The 27664-nt window shown below is 48.7% G+C and overlaps 1 protein-coding gene across 1 annotated transcript in view; it reads left to right on the top strand.

The window, feature by feature from the left end:
* The window catches only part of SMYD5 (SMYD family member 5), a 60816-nt gene that overhangs the window by 24497 nt on the left and 8655 nt on the right, over nucleotides 1–27664 (top strand). The window contains exons 4-10 of the mRNA XM_083165552.1: nucleotides 16631–16752; nucleotides 17982–18051; nucleotides 18217–18321; nucleotides 18713–18775; nucleotides 18873–18943; nucleotides 19061–19167; nucleotides 19304–19360. Coding sequence (XP_083021678.1) covers nucleotides 16631–16752; nucleotides 17982–18051; nucleotides 18217–18321; nucleotides 18713–18775; nucleotides 18873–18943; nucleotides 19061–19167; nucleotides 19304–19360 — 595 coding nt within the window. The remainder of the gene's footprint in view (nucleotides 1–16630; nucleotides 16753–17981; nucleotides 18052–18216; nucleotides 18322–18712; nucleotides 18776–18872; nucleotides 18944–19060; nucleotides 19168–19303; nucleotides 19361–27664) is intronic.

The following is a 27664-nucleotide window of genomic DNA, read 5'->3' as shown; positions in this document are numbered from 1 at the left end:
TAAACCATGGTCCAGAAGAAGAGGTTAGAGTTTGTCCCCTTCCTTAACATCTCTTATCAGTGGGTCTGCTATGCAAGGAAAGAGGATCAATCACTTTGAAAACAGCAGACTGTAGATTGCCAGGGACCTTCCACACTCCTTCAGCATGGAAAGAGTGGAATCCCAAGGGTGGGAGGGAGGAGGGAGTCTGCAAGGTATAACTAAGAATCTTCTCCCTATAGTCAATGTCACTACCTGGGGGTCTAGCAAGCAGGCTGTAGGCGACGAGAGATTTCTTGTGGAGAACCCCCCCACTTCAGGATTGTAAGATACGGTTCTGTCTTTTTTTCCTTTTATTTTATTTCTGAAATTTGCATTTAAAACTTGTGTGTACTTTTAAAATCATTGTAATGTCTTGTAACCATTTTGTTTAAAGCTCTGTAGTATTTCTAGGAATAAATAAAACATATTCCCAGTTCTGGTTCTGTGTTCTTAAGACTCATTAGCCTCAGAAGAGAAAGGCTGGCAAGCGTTACCATTGTTATATTGTATTGTGTGGTCAGGGGCGAGCCAAGCCGCCCCTTGCGCAGTTTCAGGCGCTAAAATCAGGTTTTGGCTGGTGGCAGTGTACCTCAAGGAAAGGACCCGAGTGTCCTGAGTGAACCCCAGTCACGGCCGGCGCTGCTCAGATTGACGTATCGGAGCAGGCGACCGGTGGGTCCGTGACATTTGGTGGCAGCGGTGGGATGGAGAATTAATTTTTCTCTTTAAGAACTTAAGTGAGTGTGGGTAGAATTTTGTGAGAAATACCCACATCACCAGAATCAGAACTCAGAGCTTTACTATAGTTTTAAAAGTCACACAGTGGATGCAATTTCTGTTCCCTCCCTTCTCTTGTTTTCTTTCCTATCATTTTATTTGACAAGTGTGAGACTCCGGATGGCTGATTACCAGCAGATGAGGAGAGATGACCTGGCGGTCGTGTGTGTGCAGAGGAATATCCCTTGGTCTGGCCAGAGTAGAAAACGTATGATTCAGGCACTAGTGGATGCCGATCGGACTCTAGCTGCTGGAGGAAACCAGTCCATGGACAATCCTACCCCAGGGGCTCAGTCAGCACTGGACAGTACAAACGATTCCGCGCCAGGGTCAAACACTTCTGCTGGACCCAGCAAGTCTACACTGCAGAGCGACCTTCTAGCTGCTAGCAGGCAATTGGAGAATGTGAACCCCGTATTCGCTTTGCAGCTGGTGCAGTTCTGCCAAGCCATTGTCGACAGAGAGGCTGCGGAGCGCAAAGCCACTGTGGACAGAGGGGCTGCGGAGTGCAAAGCCAGACGAGAGGCTGAGGAGCGCAAAGCCGTACAAGAGGCTGAGAAGCGCAAAGCCGTACGAGAGGCTGAGGAGCGCAAAGCCGTACGAGAGGCTGTAGAGCGTCAGGCCCAGCGTGAGTACCAGTTGGAACTGGTGAGGCTCAGGGGGCTGATCGCTGTTGGTGAACCAGTGGAGGATGATACAGGGCATCATGATGGCGAACCTTTACGTGAGACTTTATCTGCCGTGGCTACTGAGTTAGCAGGAGATGGGCTTCGTACTGAACTTTTACTGTCTGCGGAAGTAAATAATGTGTTGGATCATGGTGTGGACTCTGTTATCAATCATGGGGAGCCTAACAAGGGACAGAGGTCCCAAATGACCGCTGACGCGAATTTCACCGGACCGCGTCATGCACAGTTCCCTGTCTTGGAAGCAGACAGAGGAAGCCAAGTGAGTGTCAGCTTGGTTGTGAGTAATGAGCTGGCCCTGGACACTACAACCGATGCTCAGAGAGGTGACATCTCTGCGAGCACCAGGGAGACTGTAGGATGTGTGGCAGTCAGGGAGACTGCAGAGTACCAATCCCCTACAGCACCAGAAGAGCCCAGTGGGTATATTGACCCAGTGGAGGATGATGATATGTTTACCCTACTGAGCACAGAGGAACTAACGGAAGAATGCCAGCTGCAAGGTATCTCCTGCCACAACCATACTCGTGGGGAGATGATCACGCAGCTCACCCAGGCCAGGGACGATGAGTGCAATGCCTTCAGCCAGTATCGTGCAGCATTTCGTTTCTGGGGTCCATCCGCGTCTCCTTGGGTGCTGCTGAGAGAACTGGGACAATGTTACAAATTTGCGCAGCAGGAGGTCGATGCTTGGAGAAAGTTGGATACCCCATTTTGGGGAGATCAGTGCCGCCGGATAGGTGTGGAGTGGCGTCGCCTAGAACAGCTGTTGTTACCAGCTCTGGAAGCAAAGTTCCAGTTTAAACGGTTGGGAGAAGCAGAATCTGAGGATGTCAGCAGCTTGCTCTCACCAGGGGTGCCCCACCAGGGCAAGGTGCCTCTGCCTACTACAGCAGTCATGGAGCCTGCCCAGGAGACCTCACATCACAAGGCCCAGTTTAAACTGCTGGAAGATGTGAGCAGCATGTTCCCACCCGTTGCTCCAGATTTGTTGCCGGAAGCGGCTGACTGCATAGTGAAAGTATGCAGGGATGAGACTATGTCGGAAATAGGAATGGGACTTTTATTAACTCCACACATATCTGTCAATGTCGCTAACCCTTCTGAACCATATGATGCATCTCAGGTAGTATGTAACCATGCTGAACATTGCAATGTTGTTATTTTGTGTGAAGCCCCTGGGATGATCTGTGATAGTGCCGTACCTTCGGTGGAGGTGGAGGGTGGGTTAGAGACAGGTATAGTGGGTCATCCTTGCCAGTTTGTGGGGTTAAATGAATGCCCTAATCTGGTTGGGAATGAGACACCCTCACTCATCAGTGGTAGGAGTGCTGATGGTGATGTCATATATGCTGCTTTCAGACCGCATAACTGGCTTTGACCCTGTATTTGGAAACGTTTCCAAAAACGGGTCTGCCAGATAAAACCCCTTTCACACCGCAGCACTTAAACGGTATATTACCGTTTAAGTGCCGATTTTTTGACACTGGCAGACCCGTTTTTGGAAACTTTCCAAATACAGGGTCAAAGCCAGTGCAGCCTTCAGCCCTCCCCTCCGTGCAGCTCCCCCCCCCCCCTCGCGTGTCGACCGAGAGCATGTCGACGCCCCCCCGCGCATGTCGACGCCCCCCGCGCGTGTCGACGCCCCCCCACCCCACCCCGCGTGTCGGCGCCCCCCCCCCCCGTGTCGACTTACCCCGTGCCGGTACCTCCGTTGTGGACTGCAGCTCAGTATGCTCGGAAAGCACTTATGAAAAAAGTGTCTTCCAGAAAATGGCTGCCCCATAGGAAACCCTGTTTAAAAAAACTGTCTTCCGTATGGGGGGCAGCCATTTTCTGAAAGACACTTTTTTCATAAGTGCTTTCCGAGCATACTGAGCTGCAGTGCCGGGAACCACAACGGAGATACCGGCACGGGGTAAGTCGACACGGGGGGGGGGCGCCGACACGCGCGCGGGGGGTCGACACGCGGGGGGGCCGTCGACACGCGCGGGGGGGGGTGTCGACACGCGCGGGGGGGGCTCCAGTGCTGTGAATACTTAATGAGCGCTCATTAAGTATTCACTGTGCTGAATTTAGGACCCAGCTCATTGGCTGGGTCCTAAATACCGTTTCTGAGCCGATTTTTGCGCTAAAATACCGGTTCAGAAACGGGTAGGACCCTGCATTTTAACCGGTTAGAAAAAACGGCATTTTCTAACCGGTTAAGTGGGACTGGACCTTTCAGACCGCACACATTACCGTTTTAAAACGGTAAAAAAACGGCAATTTACCGTTTTAAAAGTGCGGTCTGAAAGGGGCATAAGGTTGCTGTGCTAGACGTTAACCCTGTCCTTCCAGTGATGTCTGGTTGTGACATCGTGCCAGGGGTCGCTAACTGCACAAATGGGACAGATCTGAGTTGGTTGCAGGCAGAGCATGTACCTGCCAATAAGTTACTGGTGACAACATGCTCAGATAACCCCATTCCTGCTCAGAGACAATGGGATCCAGATATAGCGTTTTTGCCACGGTGCAATTGTAAGCCAGCAGGATGGGCCCCATGTGTTGTGGAAGATGCACAGGCTAATTTGCAGGTATTGCAGGATGTCTCCCCAGGTTATGATATTGATGTTACTGTTGATAATGTGATGTCTTGCGCTACTGTGGGAAATGTGGTACCAGGTATAATAAGTGACCCGGTGGGTCCTGTGTGCACTGTAGACCTGTCAGATAGGGAGAGAGTGTCCCTTACTGCAGCTTTCCCCCCAAACCCCCCTCCTTACTGTAGCCACACAAACACAGATACAGGAACACAGCAGGGGTTCCCTCCAGACACTGAGAACCCTCCAGAGAGTGCATTTTTCCAGCATCACTGGATAACGGATGCCTCTCCTGAGAACCTCAGTGGCACCACCCCAGCCACAGAACCTGCGGGTCTGGGAGGGAAGGTCAGGCTCAGGAAGGTGTCCTGGACGGCCATGGAAAGCTTGGCTTTCCACGCAGAACTGAGAACCAACCCTGCACAGGCTGCCCCATACCGGGGAAGTGGGAAAGATACCCCTGGGTACAGTGAGAGGGTTGTTTCAGGAATAGAGCCAGTGGCTAGTAGGGAAGCTGCTGTGTGTAACCAGAAGGGTGGGTGGGCCCGTGAAGCACAGGTAAACTCAGCTATATTAACCTCAGAAAAGCTGAGCTGGGATGTTCCCAAGACAGGGGACAATGACCTGCTGGTATTCCCCCTTGCAGAAACGTGCCCCCCTTCACAATTCACACACACAGACACAGAGGGCGAATCTCCTCACAAAAGGATGAGGTGTGAGGTGTTGAGTGAGTGGACCTTCCCCCCAGTGAAGGGGAGGGGGGGTCAGTCAGCTCAGGAGAGGTGCTGGGAAGACATGTTTAAGTCTGTATATAGTGCTGGGAGAATGCCCCACACCTGTGGTATAGTTAAACGTGCCGAGTTACGAGTCCCAGGGGGATGGCCGTTTGGGGTGTGGCGGAATGGTCTGGTACTGATCTCAGTGAGTAAGGCCAAACTGCCAGCTGCAGGGGAGAATCCGTGTCCAGGAGTCCGACGCACAGCTGTGGTGGGCTGTGTCATTGCCAGCCGGGATGGACACAGCTCCCACTATATCAGTGTGCTCACAGACTATGGGTTCGAGGACACCTGTGTGCTTTTAGTTTGCCATCTCCTGCGAGAGGGACAGGGACTATGCCCATTGCCCACCCTAGCCACGGCTATGGCGTCAGGTGGTGCCATGACAGACGTCAAGTATAGTGAAGTGTTAGTACAGATCCCGCAGAATCAGTGGAAGTCTGTCTCAGCACAGAGACCACTGCTACCTGTCCAGGTGATGTAGTTAATAGCGCACTGATGAGACGGTGACGTGGGTCACCGCCTCTGTGCGCCATTTTAAAAGGGGGAGGTGTAACGATCAGATCAGGTGATCGATCAAAGTAACGTATGCCTCCTGTTATGATTATCTGTCCGGTGAATGTATGTCTGATATTGGTGTAATAGTTATGTCTCCTGTGAGTATTGGAATCAGGACATGTCTTGTATGTAAACTGTAGGTGACCCTGGTTTGAGTTTGAGGCCTGTATTCCCTCAGTGTGACATCTGTGGACTCCTCCGGAGTCAGGATGTAAGATAAGATCTGAGCCCCTCATAAACCATGGTCCAGAAGAAGAGGTTAGAGTTTGTCCCCTTCCTTAACATCTCTTATCAGTGGGTCTGCTATGCAAGGAAAGAGGATCAATCACTTTGAAAACAGCAGACTGTAGATTGCCAGGGACCTTCCACACTCCTTCAGCATGGAAAGAGTGGAATCCCAAGGGTGGGAGGGAGGAGGGAGTCTGCAAGGTATAACTAAGACTCTTCTCCCTATAGTCAATGTCACTACCTGGGGGTCTAGCAAGCAGGCTGTAGGCGACGAGAGATTTCTTGTGGAGAACCCCCCCACTTCAGGATTGTAAGATACGGTTCTGTCTTTTTTTCCTTTTATTTTATTTCTGAAATTTGCATTTAAAACTTGTGTGTACTTTTAAAATCATTGTAATGTCTTGTAACCATTTTGTTTAAAGCTCTGTAGTATTTCTAGGAATAAATAATACATATTCCCAGTTCTGGTTCTGTGTTCTTAAGACTCATTAGCCTCAGAAGAGAAAGGCTGGCAAGCGTTACCATTGTTATATTGTATTGTGTGGTCAGGGGCGAGCCAAGCCGCCCCTTGCGCAGTTTCAGGCGCTAAAATCAGGTTTTGGCTGGTGGCAGTGTACCTCAAGGAAAGGACCCGAGTGTCCTGAGTGAACCCCAGTCACGGCCGGCGCTGCTCAGATTGACGTATCGGAGCAGGCGACCGGTGGGTCCGTGACAAGGAGGTTCTGGAGTGAGATCTATCGTAGTTGAAGAGGTTCTGGAGTAAGAGCTAGCTTAGTTGAGGAGGTTCTGCGGTGAGAACTTGCTTAGTTGAGGAGGTTCTGGAGTGAGAACTAGCTTAGTTGAGGAGGTTCTGGAGTGAGAACTAGCTTAGTTGAGGAGGTTCTGGAGTGAGAACTAGCTTAGTTGAGGAGGTTCTGGAGTGAGAACTAGCTTAGTTGAGGAGGTTCTGGAGTGAGAACTAACTTAGTTGAGGAGGTTCTGGAGTGAGAACTAGCTTAGTTGAGGTTCTGGAGTGAGAACTAGCTTAGTTGAGGAGGTTCTGGAGTGAGAGCTAGGCTAGTTGAGGATGTTCTGGAGTGAGAACTAGCTTAGTTAAGGAGGTTCTGGAGTGAGAACTATCTTAGTTGAGGAAGTTCTGGAGTGAGAACTAGCTTAGTTTAGGTACTGGAGCGAGAGCTAGCTTAGTTAAGGAGGTTCTGGAGCGAGAGCTAGCTTAGTTAAGGAGGTTCTGGAGTGAGAAGTAGCTTAGTTAAGGAGGTTCTGGAGTGAGAGCTAGCTTAGTTAAGGAGTTTCTGGAGTGAGAGCTAGGCTAGTTGAGGATGTTCTGGAGTGAGAACTAGCTTAGTTTAGGTACTGGAGTGAGAAATAGCTTAGTTGAGGAGGTTCTGGAGTGAGAGCTAGCCTAGTTGAGGATGTTCTGGAGTGAGAACTAGCTTAGTTTAGATACTGGAGCGAGAACTAGCTTAGTTAAGGAGGTTCTGGAGTGAGAGCTAGCTTAGTTTTGGAGGTTCTGGAGTGAGAACTAGCTTAGTTGAGGAGGTTCTGGAGTGAGAGCTAGATTAGTTGAGGAGGTTCTGGAGTGAGAGCTAGGCTAGTTGAGGATGTTCTGGAGTGAGAACTAGCTTAGTTTAGGTACTGGAGTGAGAACTAGCATAGTTTAGGTACTGGAGTTAGAACTAGCTTAGTTGAGGAGGTTCTGGAGTGAGAGCTAGCTTAGTTGAGGAGGTTCTGGAGTGAGAGCTAGCTCAGTTGAGGAGGTTCTGCAGTGAGAGCTAGCTTAGTTGAGGAGGTTCTGGAGTGAGAGCTAGCTTAGTTGAGGAGGTTCTGGAGTGAGAGCTAGGCTAGTTGAGGAGGTTCTGGAGTGAGAGCTAGCTTAGTTGAGGGGGTTCTGGAGTGAGAGCTAGCTTAGTTGAGGAGGTTCTAGAGTGAGAGCTAGCTTAGTTGTTGAGGTTCTGGAGTGAGAGCTAGCTTAGTTGAGGAGGTTCTGGAGTGAGAGCTAGGCTAGTTGAGGATGTTCTGGAGTGAGAGCTAGCTTAGTTGAGGAGGTTCTGGAGTGATAGCTAGCTTAGTTGAGGATGTTCTGGAGTGAGAACTAGCTTAGTTGAGGAAATTCTGGGGTGAGCGCTACACTTAGTTGAGGAGGTTCTGGAGTGAGAACTAGCTTAGTTGAGGAAGTTCTGGAGTGAGAACTAGCTTAGTTTAGGTACTGGAGCGAGAACTAGTTTAAGGAGGTTTTGGAGTGAGAGCTAGCTTAGTTAAGGATGTTCTGGAGTGAGAGCTAGCTTAGTTAAGGAGGTTCTGGAGTGAGAGCTAGCTTAGTTAAGGAGGTTCTGGAGTGAGAGCTAGGTTAGTTAAGGAGGTTCTGGAGTGAGAGCTAGCCTAGTTGAGGATGTTCTGGAGTGAGAACTAGCTTAGTTTAGGTACTGGAGTGAGAACTAGCTTAGTTGAGGAGGTCCTGGAGTGAGAGCTAGGTTAGTTGAGGAGGTTCTGGAGCGGGAACTAGCTTATTTGAGGATGTTCTGGAGTGAGAACTAGCTTAGTTTAGGTTCTGGAGTTAGAACTAGCTTAGTTTAGGTACTGGAGTGAGAAATACCTTAGTTGAGGTTCTGAAGTGAGAGCTAGCCTAGTTGAGGATGTTCTGGAGTCAGAACTAGCTTAGTTGATGAGGTTCTGGAGTGAGAGCTAGGCTAGTTGAGGATGTTCTGGAGTGAGAACTAGCTTAATTGAGGAGGTTCTGGAGTGAGAGCTAGGCTAGTTGAGGATGTTATGGAGTGAGAACTAGCTTAGTTTAAGTAGTGGAGTGAGAACTAGCTTAGTTTAGGTAGTGGAGTGAGAACTAGCTTAGTTTAGGTACTGGAGTGAGAACTAGCTTAGTTTAGGTACTGGAGCGAGAACTAGCTTAGTTAAGTAGGTTCTGGAGTGAGAGCTAGCTTAGTTAAGGAGGTTCTGGAGTGATAGCTAGCTTAGTTGAGGAAGTTCTGGAGTGAGAGCTAGGCTAGTTGAGGATGTTCTGGAGTGAGAACTAGCTTAGTTGAGGAGGTTCTGGAGTGAGAACTAGCTTAGTTGAAAAGGTTCTGGAGTGAGAGCTAGGCTAGTTGAGGTTCTGGAGTGAGAGCTAGCTTAGTTGAGGAGGTTCTGGAGTGAGAGCTAGGCTAGTTGATGAGGTTCTGGAGTGAGAGCTATCTTAGTTGAGGAGGTTCTGGAGTGAGAGCTATCTTAGTTGAGGAGGTTCTGGGGTGAGAACTAGCTTAGTTGAGGATGTTCTGGAGTGAGAACTAGCTTAGTTGAGGAGGTTCTGGGGTGAGAACTAGCTTAGTTGAGGAGGTTCTGGAGTGAGAAAAAGCTTAGTTGAGGAGGTTCTGGAGTGAGAGCTAGCTTAGTTGAGGAGGTTCTGGAGTGAGAGCTAGGCTAGTTGAGGAGGTTCTGGAGTGAGAGCTAGGCTAGTTGAGGAGGTTCTGGAGTGAGAGCTAGGCTAGTTGAGGAGGTTCTGGAGTGAGAGCTAGGGTAGTTGAGGAGGTTCTGGAGTCTGAGCTATGCTAGTTGAGCAGGTTCTGGACCGAGAGCTAGGCTAGTTGAGGAGGTTCTGGAGCGGGAACTAGCTTAGTTGAGGAGGTTCTGGAGTTAGAACTAGCTTAGTTGAGGAGGTTCTGGTGTAAGAGCTAGCTTAGTTGAGGAGGTTCTGGAGTGAGAACTAGCTTAGTTGAGGTTCTGGAGTGAGAACTAGCTTAGTTGAGGAGGTTCTGGAGTGAGAGCTAGGCTAGTTGAGGATGTTCTGGAGTGAGAACTAGCTTAGTTAAGGAGGTTCTGGAGTGAGAACTATCTTAGTTGAGGAAGTTCTGGAGTGAGAACTAGCTTAGTTTAGGTACTGGAGCGAGAGCTAGCTTAGTTAAGGAGGTTCTGGAGCGAGAGCTAGCTTAGTTAAGGAGGTTCTGGAGTGAGAAGTAGCTTAGTTAAGGAGGTTCTGGAGTGAGAGCTAGCTTAGTTAAGGAGTTTCTGGAGTGAGAGCTAGGCTAGTTGAGGATGTTCTGGAGTGAGAACTAGCTTAGTTTAGGTACTGGAGTGAGAAATAGCTTAGTTGAGGAGGTTCTGGAGTGAGAGCTAGCCTAGTTGAGGATGTTCTGGAGTGAGAACTAGCTTAGTTTAGATACTGGAGCGAGAACTAGCTTAGTTAAGGAGGTTCTGGAGTGAGAGCTAGCTTAGTTTTGGAGGTTCTGGAGTGAGAACTAGCTTAGTTGAGGAGGTTCTGGAGTGAGAGCTAGATTAGTTGAGGAGGTTCTGGAGTGAGAGCTAGGCTAGTTGAGGATGTTCTGGAGTGAGAACTAGCTTAGTTTAGGTACTGGAGTGAGAACTAGCATAGTTTAGGTACTGGAGTTAGAACTAGCTTAGTTGAGGAGGTTCTGGAGTGAGAGCTAGCTTAGTTGAGGAGGTTCTGGAGTGAGAGCTAGCTCAGTTGAGGAGGTTCTGCAGTGAGAGCTAGCTTAGTTGAGGAGGTTCTGGAGTGAGAGCTAGCTTAGTTGAGGAGGTTCTGGAGTGAGAGCTAGGCTAGTTGAGGAGGTTCTGGAGTGAGAGCTAGCTTAGTTGAGGGGGTTCTGGAGTGAGAGCTAGCTTAGTTGAGGAGGTTCTAGAGTGAGAGCTAGCTTAGTTGTTGAGGTTCTGGAGTGAGAGCTAGCTTAGTTGAGGAGGTTCTGGAGTGAGAGCTAGGCTAGTTGAGGATGTTCTGGAGTGAGAGCTAGCTTAGTTGAGGAGGTTCTGGAGTGATAGCTAGCTTAGTTGAGGATGTTCTGGAGTGAGAACTAGCTTAGTTGAGGAAATTCTGGGGTGAGCGCTACACTTAGTTGAGGAGGTTCTGGAGTGAGAACTAGCTTAGTTGAGGAAGTTCTGGAGTGAGAACTAGCTTAGTTTAGGTACTGGAGCGAGAACTAGTTTAAGGAGGTTTTGGAGTGAGAGCTAGCTTAGTTAAGGATGTTCTGGAGTGAGAGCTAGCTTAGTTAAGGAGGTTCTGGAGTGAGAGCTAGCTTAGTTAAGGAGGTTCTGGAGTGAGAGCTAGGTTAGTTAAGGAGGTTCTGGAGTGAGAGCTAGCCTAGTTGAGGATGTTCTGGAGTGAGAACTAGCTTAGTTTAGGTACTGGAGTGAGAACTAGCTTAGTTGAGGAGGTCCTGGAGTGAGAGCTAGGTTAGTTGAGGAGGTTCTGGAGCGGGAACTAGCTTATTTGAGGATGTTCTGGAGTGAGAACTAGCTTAGTTTAGGTTCTGGAGTTAGAACTAGCTTAGTTTAGGTACTGGAGTGAGAAATACCTTAGTTGAGGTTCTGAAGTGAGAGCTAGCCTAGTTGAGGATGTTCTGGAGTCAGAACTAGCTTAGTTGATGAGGTTCTGGAGTGAGAGCTAGGCTAGTTGAGGATGTTCTGGAGTGAGAACTAGCTTAATTGAGGAGGTTCTGGAGTGAGAGCTAGGCTAGTTGAGGATGTTATGGAGTGAGAACTAGCTTAGTTTAAGTAGTGGAGTGAGAACTAGCTTAGTTTAGGTAGTGGAGTGAGAACTAGCTTAGTTTAGGTACTGGAGTGAGAACTAGCTTAGTTTAGGTACTGGAGCGAGAACTAGCTTAGTTAAGTAGGTTCTGGAGTGAGAGCTAGCTTAGTTAAGGAGGTTCTGGAGTGATAGCTAGCTTAGTTGAGGAAGTTCTGGAGTGAGAGCTAGGCTAGTTGAGGATGTTCTGGAGTGAGAACTAGCTTAGTTGAGGAGGTTCTGGAGTGAGAACTAGCTTAGTTGAAAAGGTTCTGGAGTGAGAGCTAGGCTAGTTGAGGTTCTGGAGTGAGAGCTAGCTTAGTTGAGGAGGTTCTGGAGTGAGAGCTAGGCTAGTTGATGAGGTTCTGGAGTGAGAGCTATCTTAGTTGAGGAGGTTCTGGGGTGAGAACTAGCTTAGTTGAGGATGTTCTGGAGTGAGAACTAGCTTAGTTGAGGAGGTTCTGGGGTGAGAACTAGCTTAGTTGAGGAGGTTCTGGAGTGAGAAAAAGCTTAGTTGAGGAGGTTCTGGAGTGAGAGCTAGCTTAGTTGAGGAGGTTCTGGAGTGAGAGCTAGGCTAGTTGAGGAGGTTCTGGAGTGAGCTAGGCTAGTTGAGGAGGTTCTGGAGTGAGAGCTAGGCTAGTTGAGGAGGTTCTGGAGTGAGAGCTAGGGTAGTTGAGGAGGTTCTGGAGTCTGAGCTATGCTAGTTGAGCAGGTTCTGGACCGAGAGCTAGGCTAGTTGAGGAGGTTCTGGAGCGGGAACTAGCTTAGTTGAGGAGGTTCTGGAGTTAGAACTAGCTTAGTTGAGGAGGTTCTGGTGTAAGAGCTAGCTTAGTTGAGGAGGTTCTGGAGTGAGAGCTAGCTTAGTTGAGGAGGTTCTGGAGTGAGAGCTTGCTTGGTTCTGGAGTGAGAACTAACTTAGTTGAGGAGGTTCTGGAGTGAGAGCTAGATTAGTTGAGGAGGTTCTGGAGCAAGAGCTAGGCTAGTTGAGGAGGTTCTGGAGTGAGAGCTAGATTAGTTGAGTAGGTTCTGGAGCGAGAGCTAGGCTAGTTGAGGAGGTTCTGGAGTGAGAACTAGCTTAGTTTAGGTACTGAAGTGAGAACTAGTTTAGGTACTGGAGTGAGAACTAGCTTAGTTTAGGTACTGGAGTGAGAACTAGCTTAGTTTAGGTACTGGAGTGAGAACTAACTTAGTTGAGGAGGTTCTGGAGTGAGAGCTAGATTAGTTGAGGAGGTTCTGGAGCGAGAGCTAGGCTAGTTGAGGATGTTCTGGAGTGAGAACTAGCTTAGTTTAGGTACTGGAGTGAGAACTAGCTTAGTTTAGGTACTGGAGTGAGAACTAGCTTAGTTGAGGAGGTTCTGGAGTGAGAGCTAGCTTAGTTGAGGAGGTTCTGGAGTGAGAGCTAGGCTAGTTGAGGAGGTTCTGGAGTGAGAGCTAGCTTAGTTGAGGAGGTTCTGGAGTGAGAGCTAGCTTAGTTGAGGAGATTCTGGAGTGAGAGCTAGCTTAGTTGAGGAGGTTCTGGAGTGAGAGCTAGGCTAGTTGAGGATGTTCTGGAGTGAGAGCTAGGCTAGTTGAGGATGTTCTGGAGTGAGAGCTAGCTTAGTTGAGGAGGTTCTGGGGTGAGAGCTATCTTAGTTGAGGAGGTTCTGGAGTGAGAACTAGCTTAGTTGAAGAGGTTCTGGGGTGAGAACTAGCTTAGTTGAGGAGTTTCTGGAGTGAGAACAAGCTTAGTTGAGGAGGTTCTGGAGTGAGAACTAGCTTAGTTGAGGAGGTTCTGGAGTGAGAGCTAGGCTAGTTGAGCAGGTTCTGGAGTGAGAGCTAGGCTAGTTGAGGAGGTTCTGGAGCGGGAACTAGCTTAGTTGAGGAGTTTCTGGAGTGAGAACTAGTTTAGGTGCTGGAGTGAGAACTAGCTTAGTTTAGGTGCTGGAGTGAGAACTAGCTTAGTTTAGGTGCTGGAGTGAGAACTAGCTTAGTTTAGGTACTGGAGTGAGAACTAGCTTAGCTGAGGAGGTTCTGGAGTGAGAACTAGCTTAGTTGAGGAGGTTCTGGAGTAAGAGCTAAGCTAGTTGAGGATGTTCTGGAGTGAGAGCTAGCTTAGTTGAGGAGGTTCTGGAGTGAGAGCTAGCTTAGTTGAGGAGGTTCTGGTGAGAACTAGCTTAGTTGAGGAGGTTCTGGAGTGAGAACTAGCTTAGTTGAGGAGTTTCTGTAGTGAGAACTAGCTTAGTTTAGGAGGTTGTGGAGGGAGAACTAGCTTAGTCGAGGAGGTTCTGGAGTGAGAGCTAAGCTAGTTGAGGAGGTTCTGGAGTGAAAGCTAGGCTAGTTGAGGAGGTTCTGGAGTGAGAGCTAGGCTAGTGGAGGAGGTTCTGGAGTGAGAGCTAGGGTAGTTGAGGAGGTTCTGGAGTCTGAGCTAGGCTAGTTGAGCAGGTTCTGGAGCGAGAGCTAGGCTAGTTGAGGAGGTTCTGGAGCGGGAACTAGCTTAGTTGAGGAGGTTCTGGAGTTAGAACTAGCTTAGTTGAGGAGGTTCTGGTGTAAGAGCTAGCTTAGTTGAGGTTCTGGAGTGAGAGCTAGCTTAGTTGAGGAGGTTCTGGAGTGAGAGCTTGCTTGGTTTTGGAGTGAGAACTAACTTAGTTGAGGAGGTTCTGGAGTGAGAGCTAGATTAGTTGAGGAGGTTCTGGAGCGAGAGCTAGGCTAGTTGAGGAGGTTCTGGAGTGAGAGCTAGATTAGTTGAGGAGGTTCTGGAGCGAGAGCTAGGCTAGTTGAGGATGTTCTGGAGTGAGAACTAGCTTAGTTTAGGTACTGGAGTGAGAACTAGTTTAGGTACTGGAGTGAGAACTAGCTTAGTTTAGGTACTGGAGTGAGAACTAGCTTAGTTTAGGTACTGGAGTGAGAACTAGCTTAGTTGAGGAGATTCTGGAGTGAGAGCTAGCTTAGTTGAGGAGGTTCTGGAGTGAGAGCTAGGCTAGTTGAGGAGGTTCTGGAGTGAGAGCTAGCTTAGTTGAGGAGGTTCTGGAGTGAGAGCTAGCTTAGTTGAGGAGGTTCTGGAGTGAGAGCTAGCTTAGTTGAGGAGGTTTTGGAGTGAGAGCTAGCTTAGTTGAGGAGGTACTGGAGTGAGAGCTATCTTAGTTGAGGAGGTTCTGGGGTGAGAACTAGCTTAGTTGAGGATGTTCTGGAGTGAGAACTAGCTTAGTTGAGGAGGTTCTGGGTGAGAACTAGCTTAGTTGAGGAGTTTCTGTAGTGAGAACTAGCTTAGTTTAGGAGGTTGTGGAGGGAGAACTAGCTTAGTTGAGGAGGTTCTGGAGTGAGAGCTAGGCTTGTTGAGGAGGTTCTGGAGTGAGAGCTAGGCTTGTTGAGGAGGTTCTGGAGTGAAAGCTAGGCTAGTTGAGGAGGTTCTGGAGTGAGAGCTAGGCTAGTTGAGGAGGTTCTGGAGTGAGAGCTAGGCTAGTTGAGGAGGTTCTGGAGTGAGAGCTAGGGTAGTTGAGGAGGTTCTGGAGTCTGAGCTAGGCTAGTTGAGCAGGTTCTGGAGCGAGAGCTAGGCTAGTTGAGGAGGTTCTGGAGCGGGAACTAGCTTAGTTGAGGAGGTTCTGGAGTTAGAACTAGCTTAGTTGAGAAGGTTCTGGTGTAAGAGCTAGCTTAGTTGAGGAGGTTCTGGAGTGAGAGCTAGCTTAGTTGAGGAGGTTCTGGAGTGAGAACTAACTTAGTTGAGGAGGTTCTGGAGTGAGAGCTAGATTAGTTGAGGAGGTTCTGGAGCGAGAGCTAGGCTAGTTGAGGAGGTTCTGGATTGAGAGCTAGATTAGTTGAGGAGGTTCTGGAGCGAGAGCTAGGCTAGTTGAGGATGTTCTGGAGTGAGAACTAGCTTAGTTTAGGTACTGGAGTGAGAACTAGCTTAGTTTAGGTACTGGAGTGAGAACTAGCTTAGTTGAGGAGGTTCTGGAGTGAGAGCTAGCTTAGTTGAGGAGGTTCTGGAGTGAGAGCTAGGCTAGTTGAGGAGGTTCTGGAGTGAGAGCTAGCTAAGTTGAGGAGGTTCTGGAGTGAGAGCTAGCTTAGTTGAGGAGGTTCTGGAGTGAGAGCTAGGCTAGTTGAGGATGTTCTGGAGTGAGAGCTAGCTTAGTTGAGGAGGTTCTGGAGTGAGAGCTATCTTAGTTGAGGAGGTTCTGGGGTGAGAACTAGCTTAGTTGAGGATGTTCTGGAGTGAGAACTAGCTTAGTTGAGGAGGTTCTGGGGTGAGAACTAGCTTAGTTGAGGAGGTTCTGGAGTGAGAACAAGCTTAGTTGAGGAGGTTCTGGGGTGAGAACTAGCTTAGTTGAGCAGGTTCTGGAGTGAGAACTAGCTTAGTTGAGGAGGTTCTGGAGTGAGAGCTAGCTTAGTTGAGGAGGTTCTGGAGTGAGAACTAGCTTCGTTTAGGTACTGGAGTGAGAACTAGCTTTGTTTAGGTACTGGAGTGAGAACTAGCTTAGTTTAGGTACTGGAGTGAGAACTAGCTTAGTTTAGGTACTGGAGTAAGAACTAGCTTAGTTTAGGTACTGGAGTGAGAACTAGCTTAGTTGAGGAGGTTCTGGAGTGAAAGCTAGGCTAGTTAAAGAGGTTCTGGAGCGGGATCTAGCTTAGTTGAGGATGTTCTGGAGTGAGAACTAGCTTCTTTTAGGTACTGGAGTGAGAACTAGCTTCGTTTAGGTACTGGAGTGAGAACTAGCTTCGTTTAGGTACTGGAGTGAGAACTAGCTTCGTTTAGGTACTGGAGTGAGAACTAGCTTCGTTTAGGTACTGGAGTGAGAACTAGCTTAGTTTAGGTACTGGAGTGAGAACTAGCTTAGTTTAGGTACTGGAGTGAGAACTAGCTTAGTTGAGGAGGTTCTGGAGTGAGAACTAGCTTAGTTGAGGAGGTTCTGGAGTGAGAGCTAGCTTCGTTGAGGATGTTCTGGAGTAAGAGCTAGGCTAGTTGAGGAGGTTCTGGAGCGGGAACTAGCTTAGTTGAGGAGGTTCTGGAGCGGGAACTAGCTTAGTTGAGGAGGTTCTGGAGTTAGAACTAGCTTAGTTGAGGAGGTTCTGGTGTAAGAGCTAGCTTAGTTGAGGAGGTTCTGGTGTGAGAACTAGCTTAGTTGAGGAGATTCTGGAGTGAGAACTAGCTTAGTTGAGCAGGTTCTGGAGTGAGAACTAGCTTAGTTGAGCAGGTTCTGGAGTGAGAACTAGCTTAGTTGAGGAGGTTCTGGAGTGAGAGCTAGCTTAGTTGAGGAGGTTCTGGAGTAAGAACTAGCTTAGTTGAGCAGGTTCTGGAGTGAGAACTTGCTTAGTTTAGGAGGTTGTGAAGGGAGAGCTAGCTTAGTTGAGGAGGTTCTGGAGTGAGAACTAGCTTAGTTGAGGAGGTTCTGGAGTGAGAACTAGCTTAGTTGAGGACGTTCTGGAGTGAGAGCTAGGCTACGTGAGAAGATTCTGATTTTGGATTTAGGGTGAGACTTTTCATGTTAACGTTTAATGGTCAATAACGGTAGTGTCCTTAACGTGCAGGTGTCCTACTGCAGTGCCGAGTGCCTGAAAGCATCTAAGGAGCAATACCACCAGGTTCTGTGTCTCGGGTCTGCGAGGGACAACCCTGCGCATCCCCTCAACAAACTGGAGGAAGCCTGGCGGTAAGAGACTGAAGAACATCTAGCAATTAATACTCACGGTTCAGCATTCCTGCCACAATAGCCGAAGGGAGTGATTCATTTTTCTAAGTTTTCAGCATGTTCCTGTTGGTCAAAACCTGATTCATGCTAAATGCATACTTTACTGGTTATCGCATGGGTGTAGTACTATCACCATTCCTGTTGGTGGCACTGTTCTGTCTCTTGATGATGTACTGTCAGCAAGTAACTTTATAATAGTCAACAAAAGGGACCTACTTTAGGTACAAATGCATTACAATGGTTACCTATTCACGAGGCCATTTTCTGTGTAACGCAATCAGCCAGCCATACATTATGCGATTCGGACTCGATTTCAACCGATTCGGATGAATCGGGCTGTGAAATTGTCCAAAATCGCATGTTTTGACACCCTATCCGACCCGATGCGTGGTCCCGTGCGCATCGGATCGGAGTCGGGCAGTCGCACCGGCTGCACATAAGATTTCCTAAATCTTATGTGCAGTCTCCGGGCAGGGTCAGCGGGCGGGGGACGCCGGGGAAGGTGAGCTGACAAATAGTCAGCGGGCGGGGGACGCCGGGCATGGGGAGAGGCTGGCAGGGGCAGCTGACACTATAGACAGCGGGCGGGGGGACGCCGGTGAACCGGCGAGGGGAACAGCTCACTGCTGGGCAGGAGGACCAGGCAGACGCAGCTTCAATACAAACGAATAGGGAGGCAGTGATTGGCTGAGAGAGCTCTCTCAGCCAATCAGCAATTGGCTGAGAGCGCTCTAAGCCAATCACTGGCTCCCCATTCTTTGTATTGGTTTTTTTTCTTCCTTGTAGCTGCGTCTGCCTGGTCCTGCCCAGCACGTGAGCTGTTCCTCTCGCCGGTTCACCGGCGTCCCCCAGCCCGCTGCCCATGTGTACACTGCCCCTGCCAGCCTCTCCCCATGCCCGGATCAACAGTGTCCCCGGCCAGCTGACTATTTGTCAGCTCACCCTGCCCAGCTGTTCCCTGCTGCTCCCCAGCATCCCCCACCCGGCTCTCCCCCTGCAGCTCCCCGGGGACCGCATATGATAAATCCATGAGATTTACCATATGCAAAATTTGGCACATCAAGTGCCTAATCGTGTGTCCCTCTCCCGGGGAGCTGCAGGGGAAATCCCTAGGACAAGTCGGACTAATGTATGGGGGCCTTAAGTTACACAAGTACACATTTATCTTATCTGTGGCCCCCTCCCTCCAGGAACATCCACTACCCTCCGGAGACGGCGAGCATTATGCTGATGGCAAGGATGGTGGCGACAGTAAAACAGGTGTGTTCCATTCGGTCCCTGATGCACTGCAGATTCCTCGCGGGGGGGGGGGGCTCCTTCAGTAGAAGTGTGAGGGGTCTGTACACAGGGGTCACGCTCTGACTATAGCAGTTAGTGGCACAGATGGGGTGTATAATATGAACCTCACCCCTTATAATATAACAGGCGAAGGACAAGGACCTGTGGCTGCAGCTCTTCTCTCAGTTCTGTAACAAAACGGCCAACGAGGAGGAGGAGATTGTCCACAAGCTGCTCGGAGACAAGTTCAAGGTGACGCTGGTTTCATTATTCTCTGCTATGTTTACCAGAATGACATTAGATTGTATCTTACTCCTGATTATGTCCTGTCGGAGGCATGACGAATAGGCCGGTGTCATTATTCCCCAGACAAGCTCTTTATGTACTGGTAGTAACATACCCATATTCAGAAGTGGGTAATCAGGGTTGTTATGCAGATAGAAATGGGTGCAATGCCTGTAGGGAAAGCAGGGGGCGCTCTGAATATATTACACATTGTATTAGGAGACACCGCATGATCACCGGCCCTAATATACAGCCAAGGTGTAACTGTCCTCCGTGCCTGGTAGATGGCGTGTTTGGGGCTATAGGACCTGGGGTTGTTATTGCTCACACAATCGTCCCGTCTCCCCTCCTCTTCCAGGGGCAGCTGGATCACCTGCGGCGCCTGTTTACAGAGGCTCTGTATGAGGAGAGAGTGAGCCGGGTAAGGGACACACCACAAGATCCATGTGGGGCCCCAGCTCTCTGAGGCCTGTTACTGGGCTTGTACATGACTGACTCTCCCTCTCCCCCCGTTGCAGTGGTTCACCCCTGAAGGCTTCCGATCTCTGTTTGCTCTTGTTGGGACAAATGGGCAGGGGATTGGCACAAGGTGAGTGGTGGTGGGGGGGGGGGGGGAGATATCGGACCCCTGTATACTGCTATGTGTATATCTGCTGTACTCCTGGTCCCCTAGTGTGTTCTGGTCACCAATATGTTGTTCTTCCAGCTCATTGAGCCAATGGGTCCATGCGTGTGACGCTCTGGAGCTGCCGGCACAAGAGAGAGAGCGTCTGGATGCCCTGATAGACCAGCTGTACAAGGACATAGAGAAAGGTGACCCCGCCCCCCCTGCCCGACCCCGCCCCCGGAGGATGTTCTCTCATTACCATGTGACACGTGACAGGGACATAGAACCTCCCTGGTATATTACTGATGTATTCCTAATGTACGGTGTGACCTCTCTCCGCAGAGACCGGGGAGTTCCTGAACTGTGAGGGTTCCGGCCTGTACGTGCTGCAGAGCTGCTGTGAGTCCTGACTGGTATATACTCCTCCCTGTATGCACTGCAGCTGCAGTACCGTACATACCTGTCCTGCCGCTGTTATACACCCGGCCTTTACTGACACTGATATATGCGCTGCAGTACCGTACATACCTGTCCTGCTGCTGTTATACACCGGCCTTTATTGATATATATATATATACTCCTCCCTGTATGCACTGCAGCTGCAGTACCGTACATACCTGTCCTGCTGCTATTATACACCCGGCCTTTACTGACACTGATATATGTACTGCAGCTGCAGTACCGTACATACCTGTCCTGCTGCTGTTATACACCGGCCTTTACTGACACTGCTATATATATATATACTCCTCCCTGTATGCACTGCAGCTGCAGTACCGTACATACCTGTCCTGCCACTGTTATACACCCGGCCTTTACTGACACTGCTATATATATATACTCCTCCCTGTATGCACTGCAGCTGCAGTACCGTACATGCCTGTCCTGCCACTGTTATACACCCGGCCTTTACTGACACTGCTATATATATATATACTCCTCCCTGTATGCACTGCAGCTGCAGTACCATACATACCTGTCCTGCCGCTGTTATACACCCGGCCTTTACTGACACTGATATATGCGCTGCAGTACCGTACATACCTGTCCTGCTGCTGTTATACACCGGCCTTTATTGATATATATATATATATACTCCTCCCTGTATGCACTGCAGCTGCAGTACCGTACATACCTGTCCTGCTGCTATTATACACCCGGCCTTTACTGACACTGATATATGTACTGCAGCTGCAGTACCGTACATACCTGTCCTGCTGCTGTTATACACCGGCCTTTACTGACACTGCTATATATATATACTCCTCCCTGTATGCACTGCAGCTGCAGTACCGTACATACCTGTCCTGCCACTGTTATACACCCGGCCTTTACTGACACTGCTATATATATATACTCCTCCCTGTATGCACTGCAGCTGCAGTACCGTACATGCCTGTCCTGCCACTGTTATACACCCGGCCTTTACTGACACTGCTATATATATATATATATATATATATATATATATATATATATATATATATATATATATATACACACTCCTCACTGTATGCACTGCAGCTGCAGTACCGTACATACCTGTCCTGCTGCTATTATACACCCGGCCTTTACTGACACTGATATATGTACTGCAGCTGCAGTACTGTACATACCTGTCCTGCCACTGTTATACACCTGGCCTTTACTGACACTGCTATATATATATATATATATTTATTTATTATTTATTAACAGTTTCTTATATAGCGCACACAGATTCCGCATAGTTATAATCCAAAACACATAACAAATTACAGTACAAGACAGTTTAGGACAAGTACATGGTTAATATGGATAGTTGCATCAGGGGACAGGACACTGAAGCAATTATCAGGGTGGCAAAGGTTTATATATTCTAAGAAAGGCACATAAGGAGAGAGGGCCCTGCTCGTGAGAGCTTACATTCTAAAAGGGAGGGTTAGACAGACAGGGGTGACACAGAAGGGGGAGAGGTGAGCATAAACAGGTTAGGATGAGAGATTGTCAGGTTTTATGCAGGAGGGTGGGAAGAGGTCAGCTTAGTCTTTAATATTTTAAGTCTAAAAAAGTGCTGGGTCATCCAGGAGTAGACAGCAGAGAGACAGTTGGAGATATGAGTGAGGATAGAGGGAGAGAGATCAGGAAAGGATCGGTAGATTTTAGTATTATCAGCATAGAGGTGGTAGTGGAAGTTAAGTGAGCAAATAAGCTCACCCAGAGAGGACGTATAGAGATAGAGAAGAAGAGGGCCAAGAATAAAATGTTGGGGGACACCTATTATCAATGGAAGAGCAGGAGAGGTGAAGTCATTAGAGGTACAGCTGTGCATTTTTAAAACAGACAGTGCACATGCAAGCAGAAAGAGTAATATTCAAAGTTTTAGCAGTTAAGAGTTGCACTTATTTTGATTGTAGTTTCCTTCAGTTTCTGTCCAGTTTAAGTCCAGGCTAAGTCTAGGCGACAGTATGCGGTTGTATATTCCTACTTAGAATCTTCCTACTTTGAATTCTGACAAAATTTCTAAAGCCAGATTTCTATAGCCAGCCAAGGCTTAGTCAGCCTCCAATACTCTAATAAGTAGATCTGTAAAAGCTGTTTCTAACTTCAGTAATTAAGACCGCACCCAAAGCCCCTCTCCCACTAGAGAAAGTGAGCAATAAAACTGAGATAAGCAAATGGTGAGATGTTACAGACCATGTCCAAGTCACTAGTCAATTTTAAGTCACTATCTAATTTTAAAAAGAAATTTGTACATTTACCTAAGACAAAGCAGTATACTAATCACAGTGATGCTAGTTCAAATATGACTGTTGCATGAATGGAATTTTACCTGCAATGAGAAGAGAATAAGACGGGAGTTATGTCACAGCAAGTCCAGGCTAAGTCTAGGCGACAGTGTGCGGTTGTATATTCCTACTTAGAATCTTCCTACTTTGAATATATATATATATATACTCCTCACTGTATGCACTGCAGCTGCAGTACCGTACATACCTGTCCTGCTGCTGTTATACACCGGCCTTTACTGACACTGCTATATATATATATATATATATATATATATATATATATATATATATATATATATATATATATATATATATACTCCTCCCTGTATGCACTGCAGCTGCAGTACTGGACATACCTGTCCTGCTGCTATTATACACCCGGCCTTTACTGACACTGCTATATATATATATATATATATACTCCTCCCTGTATGCACTGCAGCTGCAGTACCGTACATACCTGTCCTGCTGCTGTTATACACCCGGCCTTTACTGACACTTATATATACTCATCCTGATGCTATTATACACCCCCTTATACCTCTGCTGTGCTCTGCATCCTTCTGCCGCTGCTCTACACCACTTTTAGCCTCTGCTATACTCCCCATCCTACTGCTATTAATATATAGGCGGTTGCCTCCCTTAGCCCAATGTCTAGAGCATCAGGGATAAGAGACCATCACAGCTGGGATACGTGGGGCTGACTGTTAGCTTGCTCCCCGCAGGTAATCACAGCCGGGATACGTGGGGCTGACTGTTAGCTTGCTCCCCGCAGGTAATCACAGCCGGGATACGTGGGGCTGACTGTTAGCTTGTTCCCCGCAGGTAATCACAGCTGGGATACGTCCCCGCAGGTAATCACAGCTGGGATACGTGGGGCTGACTGTTAGCTTGTTCCCCGCAGGTAATCACAGCTGGGATACGTGGGGCTGACTGTTAGCTTGCTCCCCGCAGGTAATCACAGCTGGGATACGTGGGGCTGACTGTTAGCTTGTTCCCCGAAGGTAATTGTGAAGATACGGGGTTCCTCAATCACTCAGACACCGAGCAGATGAAACCAAAATATGGTTTGTTTTTATCACAGCACACACATGTAGATAAAGACAGGAACAAGAGGCAAATGTAGCATAAAAACATCCGGGTAGCAAAGTCCTTGTAGCATCACAGTCCAAAGCACAAAACTATCACTTATTCCACCCAGCAGTGATAGCAGATAAGTCCACACGATACCTAGACAGAGCATAACCTCTTAGTCCAGGACAGTCCATCAATTCTCCCTCCTGGCTTGTGTGCCAGTCATTTTAAAAACTTCTAAATTCCCACGCGTCTCCATACCATCAGTGGGCTTGCACTCAATCTCTATTGGTGGATTCAAGTCAGGTTTATCCCCCCTCCCAGGTACTGCTGCTGCCCCCCCCCCTGCTGGGGTCGGTTCCAGAAAGTCTGGAAGGGGCCAGAGATATGCAGAGCAGTGTCAACACAAGATACAAAACACAGTCTGATTACATTATGTCCTGATTACCCCCTGTGAACATTTCCTGTTGATAGCAGGGGAATTGGATCACCCCCTGTGAAGACTGTCCCTCAGCTACCACCCTCCTGTGATAGCAGGAACAAAAGTATGGTAATTGGACATAACCTTTTGGTGAATTCTTTCCTGGGTATTTCCTGTCAGACCATATTTGGGCAAGAGCGATCTGATCTGGAAATACACACAGATTTGGGGGATAGAAACATCTATGGAGAACAAGAGGGTACAGACGGACTAAAATAGTACATTAATTACTACACCTAATAAAATATCATAATTACAGATTTACAGTGAGTCTGATAACCTCACATTCCTTCCCCTACTATTTTAGTTCCTGTACCAAGTTGTTCTGGAACCAATAACAACCTGTAGTGGGATGCAGAGCAGAGAATCTGAGGTTTGGATCTACCACCTGAGTCCCACAGAGTGACATCATACCAAACCCATCTTGGAAGAGGCGGCTGGTTTGCAGAATCAGCAAGGGCAATATCACAATATAAGTTATGCATGTTAACTAACAAGTGAGTTAGCAATCCCCCGTCCTCAAATGCTGGGTACCCCCCCTCTGCAACATCGTAAACTTTCACACCGGGCACACCTATAGGGTGTGCTAATACTTTTGTCTCTGGCACAAGGGGGCAGGGAGCAGTTTCCACCTCCCCCTCTTGCCCAAGGAACATCTGCCAAACGGCAGCCCAATATCGGAGCTCTGGCCCTGGCACTTCCGCCACTCTGTCAAGTCCTTACTCCCTCAAACCCAAACTAGGGGCATGGCAAATTTCAGTACAGCATTTGGTCTCAATGCCCAGGGCTGAGAAGGGACCCTCCATCAGGAACAATTCCGCTGGTGGCTGCAGGGCAGGCTGGTCCAAGGCCAGTCCTACCCCCTCAAAAGCCTGGGTCTCACCTGCTGCTTCCTCTGCGCAGTCCTCAGTCTCCAGGATAACCACCTTCCCCAGCTGAATATGCTGGGCAGCCTGAAGCACGATATCATCTGCGACTGGTATGCTTGTGGCCTGGATGTTGTCATATACTCCTCTAACCACAGTGATCTCCTCCTGGACGCAGTCCTCATAGATCCCCTGGCAGCAGGTTAATAATTCTGCATCTCCCACCTCAGCAAAAGGGAAGCAGTAGTGCAGCTCCTCCCGGGGTGCCTGGCTCACAGGCCCCACTTCCTTCATTTTGGGGATAACCTTCCCCTGTATAGAACACTGAGCAGCTTCCTCCCTAGGATGGGGGAGAAGCTGTTGCAGGCGTTGCCTTTCATCACGCCCCCTGCGACACTGATCTTGCCATGCTGGGGTATCCAGGAACCTGCGATCAATCGCCTCTTCCTCTGCCACCACGAAGCACTCCTCCAGACACTGCAATTGTTCCCACACACTCAACTGTGCACCGAAATGGAGGATCCATGCCCGATAATCGGTAAATGCATTTGTAGGATCTCCCTGATCGTAAAGGATCTGCTGAAGGATTTCCCCGCGAGTGCAGGATTGGATGGGTATACCTCGCAGCTGACATTCTGCTATCAGCTCCTCCATACTCATTTCTTCAAGGGCAGTTAGGGGCCCCCCTGACAACGACCCTTCTCTTGCGGTAACAATTAATTCTGTGGCAGACCCCTCGGTTGTCTGCCCAGATTGCAGTAGCCCCCTTCTAGACCTTTCCTCTGGTTCTATCTGGGGCATCAATTTATTCTGGACTTGTCCTTCAGCCTCAGAATATTGTCCTCTTTGTAGCATCTGGGTAACTGTAGCAATCACTTCCTCTGTAAATTCTACAAACTCTGGCTCCCCCAGCAGATTCCAAGAAGTGGCCTCACCTTTACAGTGCAGGAATGCATCCCCCAGGTAACACAACTTGTCCTGTATGCTGGATACTCTCCACCCGCTGACCATCTGCTGAGCTTCTTCCCAGTACTCCCAGATATACTGCATCTTCCTGACAATAAATAACAGATTCGGCTTCCCAGCCTGCCGATACACTGAAGAACCTCCATCCCTGAGCTCCTCTGCTCGAGGGGTCTTGAGGCATCGATTTTCTTTCCTTGGAAACATTTTCCCTTTCACAGGACTGACACCTGCTCACTTGCTGAACATCACCTTATTGCATTTTCCGTTTCCTTACATATGGTCTGATCCTCTGTTCTCTGTGCTTTCTGTGCTCGAAGGTTGGTGTCTGAATGATCCCACTGTCGCTGCCGCCAAATGTGAAGATACAGGGTTCCTCAATCACTCAGACACCGAGCAGATGAAACCAAAATATGGTTTATTTTTATCACCGCACACACATGTAGATAAAGACAGGAACAAGAGGCAAATGTAGCATAAAAACATCCGGGTAGCAAAGTCCTTGTAGCATCACAGTCCAAAGCACAAAACTATCACTTATTCCACCCAGCAGTGATAGCAGATAAGTCCACACGATACCTAGACAGAGCACAACCTCTTAGTCCAGGACAGTCCATCAATTCTCCCTCCTGGCTTGTGTGCCAGTCATTTTAAAAACTTCTAAATTCCCACGCGTCTCCATACCATCAGTGGGCTTGCACTCAATCTCTATTGGTGGATTCAAGTCAGGTTTATCCCCCCTCCCAGGTACTGCTGCTGCCCCCCCCCCCTGCTGGGGTCGGTTCCAGAAAGTCTGGAAGGGGCCAGAGATATGCAGAGCAGTGTCAACACAAGATACAAAACACAGTCTGATTACATTATGTCCTGATTACCCCCTGTGAACATTTCCTGTTGATAGCAGGGGAATTGGATCACCCCCTGTGAAGACTGTCCCTCAGCTACCACCCTCCTGTGATAGCAGGAACAAAAGTATGGTAATTGGACATAACCTTTTGGTGAATTCTTTCCTGGGTATTTCCTGTCAGACCATATTTGGGCAAGAGCGATCTGATCTGGAAATACACACAGATTTGGGGGATAGAAACATCTATGGAGAACAAGAGGGTACAGACGGACTAAAATAGTACATTAATTACTACACCTAATAAAATATAATAATTACAGATTTACAGTGAGTCTGATAACCTCACATTCCTTCCCCTACTATTTTAGTTCCTGTACCAAGTTGTTCTGGAACCAATAACAACCTGTAGTGGGATGCAGAGCAGAGAATCTGAGGTTTGGATCTACCACCTGAGTCCCACAGAGTGACATCATACCAAACCCATCTTGGAAGAGGCGGCTGGTTTGCAGAATCAGCAAGGGCAATATCACAATATAAGTTATGCATGTTAACTAACAAGTGAGTTAGCAATCCCCCGTCCTCAAATGCTGGGTACCCCCCCTCTGCAACATCGTAAACTTTCACACCGGGCACACCTATAGGGTGTGCTAATACTTTTGTCTCTGGCACAAGGGGGCAGGGAGCAGTTTCCACCTCCCCCTCTTGCCCAAGGAACATCTGCCAAACGGCAGCCCAATATCGGAGCTCTGGCCCTGGCACTTCCGCCACTCTGTCAAGTCCTTACTCCCTCAAACCCAAACTAGGGGCATGGCAAATTTCAGTACAGCATTTGGTCTCAATGCCCAGGGCTGAGAAGGGACCCTCCATCAGGAACAATTCCGCTGGTGGCTGCAGGGCAGGCTGGTCCAAGGCCAGTCCTACCCCCTCAAAAGCCTGGGTCTCACCTGCTGCTTCCTCTGCGCAGTCCTCAGTCTCCAGGATAACCACCTTCCCCAGCTGAATATGCTGGGCAGCCTGAAGCACGACATCATCTGCGACTGGTATGCTTGTGGCCTGGATGTTGTCATATACTCCTCTAACCACAGTGATCTCCTCCTGGACGCAGTCCTCATAGATCCCCTGGCAGCAGGTTAATAATTCTGCATCTCCCACCTCAGCAAAAGGGAAGCAGTAGTGCAGCTCCTCCCGGGGTGCCTGGCTCACAGGCCCCACTTCCTTCATTTTGGGGATAACCTTCCCCTGTATAGAACACTGAGCAGCTTCTCCCCTAGGCTGTGGGAGAAGCTGTTGCAGGCGGTGCCTTTCATCACGCCCCCTGCGACACTGATCTTGCCATGCTGGAGTGTCCAGGAGCCTGCGATCAATCGCCTCTTCCTCTGCCACCACGAAGCACTCCTCCAGACACTGCAATTGTTCCCACACACTCAACTGTGCACCGAAATGGAGGATCCATGCCCGATAATCGGTAAATGCATTTGTAGGATCTCCCTGATCGTAAAGGATCTGCTGAAGGATTTCCCCGCGAGTGCAGGATCGGATGGGTATACCTCGCAGCTGACATTCTGCTATCAGCTCCTCCATACTCATTTCTTCAAGGGCAGTTAGGGGCCCCCCTGACAACGACCCTTCTCTTGCGGTAACAATTAATTCTGTGGCAGACCCCTCGGTTGTCTGCCCAGATTGCAGTAGCCCCCTTCTAGACCT

This window comes from Crinia signifera, chromosome 1, assembly GCF_055691185.1.
Source record: "Crinia signifera chromosome 1, ASM5569118v1, whole genome shotgun sequence".
Classification (NCBI taxonomy): domain Eukaryota; kingdom Metazoa; phylum Chordata; class Amphibia; order Anura; family Myobatrachidae; genus Crinia; species Crinia signifera.
The sequence above is the reverse complement of the archived record's forward strand: the minus strand, read 5'-3'. Positions and strand labels throughout refer to the sequence as shown.